Here is a 7,637-nt window from a genome sequence, read left to right as displayed (position 1 = left end):
CTGGGGTGGCAGGGGGTGCAGGTGTGGGAGGGAGAGAGCCCAGCACTGGGGTGGCAGGGGGTGCAGGTGTGGGGGGGAGAGAGAGCCCAGCGCTGGGGTGGCAGGGAGTGCGGGTGGGGGAGGGCACTGATGGGAGGGTGAGAGCGCAGGGCTGGGGTGGGAGGGCAGCCAAAAATTTTTTTGCTTGGGGCAGCAAAAACCCCAGAGCCGGCCCTGGCAGGGAGTCCCCCCGGCCCCTTCTAGACGCACTGACGGCTCCTTGGCCCACGTGGCTGACACCACACGCACCATGGCTCCCCCAGGCTCGGCAGCGCTGCCCACTGCTGCCAGACCTAACACTTATTTCATCGGGGTGAGGGGACATTAGGGGCCTGCAACACCTGCCAGTGTAGCAACGCCCGTCCCGGCTCCTGTCTGCGGAGCTGCTTTGTCTGACTACGGCTTGCTCTGCAGCACAAGAGGGTCTGGGGGTCAGAGCAGGGGGCTGTGAGGCAGGACGCCTGGGTTCTATCCCGGCTCTGGGAGGGGAGTGGTGTCTAATGGTTAGAGCAGGGGGACGGGGAGTCAGGACTCCTGGGTTCTGTCCCCAGCTCTGGGAGGGGAGTGGGGTCTAGTGGTTAGAGCAAGGGAGGGGGGTGCCAGGAATCGGGATTCCTGGGTTATTTTCCCAGCCGCAACACATCCACCCACCAGCCCAACACGTGCACAGCCTGACGCCCCGGCCCCCAACACACACATCCCCCCACAACCTGCGCCCTGTGCAGTCCATACAGCTTCACCCCCCCAAACACACATCCATTTCCCGTCACACTGAAATCCTCCTTCAGCAAGGGGCTGCCCGCCCCACACTGCACCCACACACTGTGACGCAGTGGGAAGGTTCTTTGAATGCTGCGTGGGAGGTGCTGGCCTGGGCTGGTTGCAGGGGAGTTTTGCTGGGACTGGCTGCACTGGGGAAGGGAGGATACCTGAGCAGGTAACAGGAGAACTGGGGGGGGGTTGGAGCCAGGTGACACCTTGGCCCAGGAAACTGGACAAAGGCAGGGGAAGGCTGGGCCAGACGCAGGCCCGGCGCTTCCATTTAGGCGACCGTGCCAGGATTTCGGGGGTGGCAATTCGGCGGCAGGGGGTCCTTCCATGCTCCGGGTCTTCGGTGGCAATTCTGCGGCGGGTCCTTCACTTGCTCCGGTACCTGCTGTCAAAGTGCCCTGAAGACCAGACACGCAGAAGGACTCCCCCCTAGGGTGCCAAAAACCCTGGCGCCGTTCCTGGCCAGACGGCTGGGGGGAGTTTCAGTTTGGAGCTGGCTGGGAAAAGGGAGGGGAGCCCAGATGGGGCTCTGGCCTCCCTGCCCCCCGCCCAATGGACCTAACTGGGGGGGTCCTGTTGTCTGTACTGGCAAGACCTGTCTTGGACCATGTTCCTGTTGTCCAAATAAACCTGTTTTCCTGGCTGGCTGAGAGTCCTGGGGAATCGCAGGGAGCCGGGGGTGCAGGGCCCTGACTCCCCCATCCTCCGTGACACACACACACTGCACAGGGCACCTCTCCCTGCCGGGACCCCCTGAGAAAGGGCTGCGGGACGGCTCAACTTCATAAATAAAATCCTGTTTATTGTCATTTCCAAGGCCCCCACCCCGGTAAGTGATCACAGGCCGGTGGCAGGGGGTGAGAGACGGGCCTCAGACGGGGGACCCGCCCCTCGCGAGAACAGTGCACGAGGTGGGAGAATGACCTCGCCGCGATGGCAAACCTGAGTTCCCACAATTCGTGCCAGGTCCCTCCAACTGCCCCTCCCCCTTTCTCCTGCCGGGAGCCTGGGGACTGCTCTGCAGGGCGCAGGGCGATGGGGATGCAGGTGTTTGGGGCGGGGGGTATGAAATGCCAGGTTTGAGCTGGCATTGGGCAGCGTGGTCGCCCTCCTCCACCTCCAGAGAACAGGCCGGAGAATCCCCCGGTATCGGGCCCAGGGAGGCGGGTTTGAGGTCAGGGCTGGGCTCTGGCGCGGACCAGCCCAAGGGGACGTACGTGTGCCAGGGTAAATGCTCCAGGCCAGCCCTGCACCCAGCAGCCCAGGGTGCCTGCTCTTACTCAGGGGCAATCGACAGCCAGGCCTGGAGGGGTCGCAGGTGGGGAAGATTCTGGTGTAACTTCACGTCCAGATCTTCAGCTGGTGCAAATTGGTGTATTACTGGCCGATCCTACTGTCCTTAGAGACCATAACCAGGATTGGGGCCCCCTTGTGCTGGAGGCTGCCCAGATCCCGGCTGAGATATCGGGGTGGTCCCACTGTGCCAGGGGCTATCCAGACCCCAGCTGAGATACTAGGGTGCTCCCATTGTGCCAGGGGCTACCCAGACCCCAGCTGAGATATCAGGGTGCTCCCACTGTGCCAGGGACTACCCAGACCCCAGCTGAGATATCAGGGGTCCCCATTGTGCCAGGGGCTACCCAGATCCTGGCTGAGATATTGGGGTGCTCCCACTGTGCCAGGGGCTACCCAGATCCCAGCTGAGCTATCAGGGTGCTCCCACTGTGCCAGGTGCTACCCAGACCCCAGTTGAGATATTGGGGGGCCCCCATTGTGCCGGGGGCTACCCAGATCCTGGCTGAGATACCAGGGTGCTCCCACTGTGTTAGGGGCTACCCCAGGGCCGGTGCTAGGATTTCTGACGCCCTAGGCACCGGGACATTTTGCCGCCCCCCGCGCGGGTCTCGCGGCTCACGGCAACCATTTAAAATTTTTTGGGGGGGTGCCGCTTTTTGGCGCCCCCAAATCTTGGCGCCCTAGGCAACCGCCTAGTTTGCCTAAATGGTTGCACTGGCCCTGGACTACCCAGACTCTAGCTGAGATGTTGGGGTGCTCCCATTGTGCCAGGGGCTACCCAGACCCCAGCTGAGAGATCAGGGGACCCACATTGTGCCAGTGGCTACCCAGACCCCAGCTGAGATATTGGGGGGCCCTCATTGTGCCAGGGGCTGCCCACACCCAGAATGAAATACAGTCCCTGCCCCAATGAGCTCACAATCTAAACAAAGGGCAAGGGGGAAACTGAGGCACAGAATGGGCAGTGTCTTGTGCAGAGTCACCCAGCCGGCCAGTGGCAGAGCTGGGGACAGCCTGCAGGTGCCCTGAGTCCCAGCCCAGTGGCCTGTCCCCTGACACCCCCACTGTGGGTTCTGCCCCTCCCCTGACAGACAGACACTGGAGACAAACGTGGCCGGAGAGGTCGGAGTCCAGCCTGGTTTCGGGGTGAGCCAGTGTGGGGGGGTTGGGGTTAATAAATTAGTATCAAGGGGGGGAGGGTTAATTCCTCACTAGGGCAGAAATGTCAGTCATGAAACAAGGGATCGAGAAGTAGTTTGAGATTCTCCACTGGAAATCATCCAAAAACCCTGATCTCGCGCCGACTGGAGTGAGACCGGCCGAGGGAGGCTACTTCGGAGTGTCACTGGGTGCGTGGAAATGCCTAGAGGGAGATCAAGGGGTACTGTCCGGATCTGGCTGAGATCGGGGCCCCCCGGCCATGCTGGGAGCTGCCCAGGCTGAGATTGGGGGCCCTGGCTGTGCCGGGCACTGCACAGATACAGAGTGAGGGACAGGCTTGCCCCGAAGAGCTCCCACTCTGAAGAGAAAAGGTATGGATGAAGGGGCATTGTCCCCCTTTAACAGACAGAGAAACTGAGGCACAGAGGCAGGGACTAGAACCCCATTTTCTGGGGCCCCAGAGGTAGGTTTAGCTGGGGGCTGACCTGTGTTAGAAACACCCCTGCTGGGACCTGTGTGCCCTCCCAGCTCCTCACCCAGCTCCTCCCGCCACAGCAGGATCAGCCCCAGAACGCTGCCCCGTCTGGTCAGGCAGGGGCCAGAGCTTTATGGTTGGGGGGTGCTATGGGCCCAGAGGCGTCTGGGAGGGAGGGGCCTGGGTCAGACTGCAGGATCCTGGGGTACAGAGGTGTCCTCAAAAGCTACGTAGAACCCTTGGCCCTTGGGGGTTCAGTGCAGGTGGGCCCTGCCCCCCCAACTCTCCAGCCCAGTAGTGTGGGGTTCCTCCCACTTTTTGCAGGAGAGGGAGGGGGCACAGGGGCCTGGGGAAGCCGTTCATGAAGCTGCAATGTGGCCCTACCATGGCTCCCTGCTCTGCCCCTGCCCCGTGGGACCCCGCACCTGGCTGGAGCCTCTGTGCCCCTTATGCATGGACACGCAGGCACCCCCCAAAGACACCCCTAGCTGGTGGTTGGGCAGCCTTAGTCCCCTGCGAGGGGTACTGCCAGCCCCACAGATGGGCCCCACCGGGCTCCCAGCCAGGGGCATGGGCCAGTCCAGACGTCCCATGTTCAGGGCCAGTCCCGGTGCCCCATGGATTTCCTGGGTGCCTGGGGCATATGCCAGTCTGTGATGTCCATGAGTTTCCTAGGTGCCCGCACGTGCCTGGCACTCAGTGGGGGTCAGTCCGGGTGCCTGGCGGCATGTGCCAAGCCAGAGTATTCCTGTTGCTCTGGGCTCTGATGGGAATTGGAGTGGATCGTCCATCTCTGCCAGGAGATTTGGGGCCCCCCAGCCATGTCCCCTGGGGAAGTCCAGCTCCCGCTTAGTCACCGTGGCCGCAGGCTGACTTGCGCTCCCGGGGCCGGCAGAAGGCCCGGTAGAAGCCCCGGACAATCTTGTACATCCAGACCAGGTTGAGGACCTCCAGGGCCAAGCTGGGCACGATCCAGGCCACCTGCACGGCAAGCCCCAGGCGGGCGTACTCGGGCGTGCCGTACCAGGCCAGCACGCGGGCGTAGTAGCTGGGGATGACAGCGATGCGCACCAGGAAGAAGACCACGGTCATGGCCAGGCCATTGGCTAGGACGAACCAGGAGGAGCGGGGCTGCCCCACGGTGTCAAAGAACCACCTGGGCCACAACAAAGGAGCGCCGTCACTTTAAACAGCTGCTGGCCCTGCCCCCTCCAGCTCCTGGCGTCACATGATCACATCAGCGCTCTCATTAAGCCGGAGGGGTAATTGATGCTGCCTGAGTTTGCAGAGGGCCTGAGCCAATTGCCCAGCCTGGGTCAAGGGTGAAGCTGTTAACTCTCAGCCCCACTGATCTAGGGTCATCGCCTGCCCTACCCTTCAGCCCGCTTCCCCACACTGTCTGCATCCCAGCATCCTCTGGGGTAGCAGCACCATCCCCATCCCCCATTGCCTCGGGAAAATTTGAATCCGTCCCCCACTGGGACACTCAGGCACCTTAGAGCCCCCCAGCTCCAGCCCCCTCCACCCCCGACTCACCGCAGGTTGACGAATGGAGTGGAGAGCTCGGACAGGAGGCGGAAGTTGGCGAAATAGGGCAGCACCCCTCGGCTCTGGGGGAGAGAGAGGCCGTTAATCCCCTGCCCCAAGGGGCTTGTGGGCGGGACATCCCCGCCCCCCGCAAAGAGAAGGGGATGGATCTTCCACCCCAGTGCTGCTCAGGAACCACCTCAGAGACGGGGGGCGCTGAGCTGGGCCCCAGCAGGAAGAAAGTGAGGAAAAGAGCATGGGGGGAGGTGCGGTGGGGGGGTTACTGAACTCACAGACCCCAAGGCAGAGTCACTTCCCTGAGGACCTAGAGCCATGAGCAGAGTCCACCCCACCCCCTGCAGGGGCCCCTCACTCCCGACTCACAGCCCCCTGCTATACCAGCCCTGGGATCCCCCCCATCCCCATCCCTGCCAGTGCCCCCTCAATCCCGACCCCCAGACCCCTGGTATACCAGCCCTGGGATCCCCTCCATCCCCAGCCCTGCCAGTGCCCCTCAGTCCTGACCCCCAGACCCCTGCCATCCCAGCCCTGGGATCCCGCACCCCCCAGCCCTGCCGGTGCCCCTCAGTCCCGACCTCCAGACCCCTGCTATACCAGCCCTGGGATCCCACATCCATCTCCAGCCCTGCCAGTGCCCCTCAGTCCCGGCCCCCAGATCCCTACTAGCCCAGCCCTGGGATCCCACACCCCCAGCCCTGCCGGTGCCCCTCAGTTCTGACCCCCAGATCCCTGCTAGCCCAGCCCTAGGATCGCCCCCATCCCCAGCCCTGCCAGTGCCCCTCAGTCCTGACCCCCAGACCCCTGCTAGCCCAGCCCTGGGATCCTGCCCCCCACCCCAGCCCTGCTAGTGCCCTTCAGTCCTAACTCGCAGCCCCATAACCCCAGCCCTGGGTCTCCCCTACCCAGCTCTGCCCCACCCCTGTTCAAAGAGTTGTCCACATATTGAGACCAGGCTCCCTCTGGGTGTCCGCCCCCGCTGGTGGGGCCGTGTCTGACAGCTGTGGGGGGGCTGATCCCTGGGGAGCTCAGTACCAGGGTCACACCAGGGAGGGCCAGTGGCTTGGTAAGGAGTCATAAATGTTCAGATGTTCCCATGGCCAGGGCGCAGCGCAGGGGGCACAGTGGGGAGAGAGACGCCAGCTGGGGCTGGGTCCGGACTCTTCCCGCTGGCTAAGTTCTGAGGGGCTGACGGCCTCACAAACAGGGGAGACTGACCCAGGCGAAAACACGGCACAAATGAGTAGCCCGGTTCACGGGCCTGGCCGATGCTAACAGGGCTGCCAAGCAAGGGCATCACTTCCTATGGGGGGGGGAAGTTGCTACCCCACACCTTGGTTTGCCCCCCTGACTTTTCATAGGTCCCTACGACCCTCCTCAAGATGCTGCAGGCTGGAGCACAGCTTGATCCCCAGTGCCCCCTGTTACTGAGCCGACGCCCCAGCTTCCGGAGTCAGGCGAGAGTCGGTTTTAATCCCCAGCTCCTGGAGTCCCGGGAGAATCCAGCTCTCGCAGCAAAGGCAAAGCAGCGTCCTGGCCTGCGTGGGGGGCCAAGAAAAGTTCCTGGCCCTCAGCGGGACGGATAAAGCTGCCAGCGCCAGGGGAAGCCGGCTACAGCTGCAACACCACCCCCCCCCCGGTTTATAAGGTGAACCCCAAATACTGGTAGAAGGTCCCAAGGTTTCTCCCCAGTGATCTGGGACCTGGCAGCGCTGGGCTGAGCAGACCTGGGGAAGGGCCATTAACCCTTCGGGGCATCACATGAGCCCTTAGTAGGGGAGAGGATCCCCCCCCCACCCCGTGCAGGGTTCTTTCCCCTTCCCCGGGGCAGCTGGTGCTGTCCCCTGTCAGAGCTGGGAGGGCAGCGGGTCGGGACCTGGGGGATAGGCAGTCCTAGGGTAGGAGGCTGGTTTCTTCCCCAGGACTCAGACGCCTCAAGGGAGCCGGGAGCTCGGGAATTATTGTTGTGTGTCTGTGCAGCACCCGGCGCAATGGGGTCCCTGCCACGACCAGAGCACCTAGGTGCTACCGTAATACACCGAATAAATGTACAGTGCCTACCAGCCCCTGACCAGGGCATCTAGGTGCTACCGTAATACACCAAATAAATGTACAGTACCTTCCAGCCCCTGACCAGGGCACCTAGGTGCTACCGTAATACACCGAATAAATGTACAGTGCCTACCAGCCCCTGACCAGGGCATCTAGGTGCTACCGTAATACACCAAATAAATGTACAGTACCTTCCAGCCCCTGACCAGGGCACCTAGGTGCTACCGTAATACACCGAATAAATGTACAGTGCCTACCAGCCCCTGACCAGGGCATCTAGGTGCTACCGTAATACACC

At 62.6% G+C, this 7,637-nt stretch overlaps 1 protein-coding gene across 1 annotated transcript in view; it reads right to left on the bottom strand.

The window, feature by feature from the left end:
* Positions 1-3,166: 3,166 nt before the first annotated feature.
* The window catches only part of LOC116830836 (TLC domain-containing protein 4-like), a 13,814-nt gene continuing 9,343 nt past the window's right edge, over positions 3,167-7,637 (bottom strand). Inside the window, exons 4-5 of the mRNA XM_075061209.1 lie at positions 5,279-5,350; positions 3,167-4,898 (exon numbers count right to left, since the gene is read on the bottom strand). Coding sequence (XP_074917310.1) covers positions 4,592-4,898; positions 5,279-5,350 — 379 coding nt within the window. The 3' untranslated portion in view covers positions 3,167-4,591. The remainder of the gene's footprint in view (positions 4,899-5,278; positions 5,351-7,637) is intronic.

The sequence above is a fragment of the Chelonoidis abingdonii genome, chromosome 26, assembly GCF_003597395.2.
Source record: "Chelonoidis abingdonii isolate Lonesome George chromosome 26, CheloAbing_2.0, whole genome shotgun sequence".
Taxonomy (NCBI): domain Eukaryota; kingdom Metazoa; phylum Chordata; order Testudines; family Testudinidae; genus Chelonoidis; species Chelonoidis abingdonii.
This window is presented reverse-complemented; position numbering and strand designations above follow the sequence as displayed.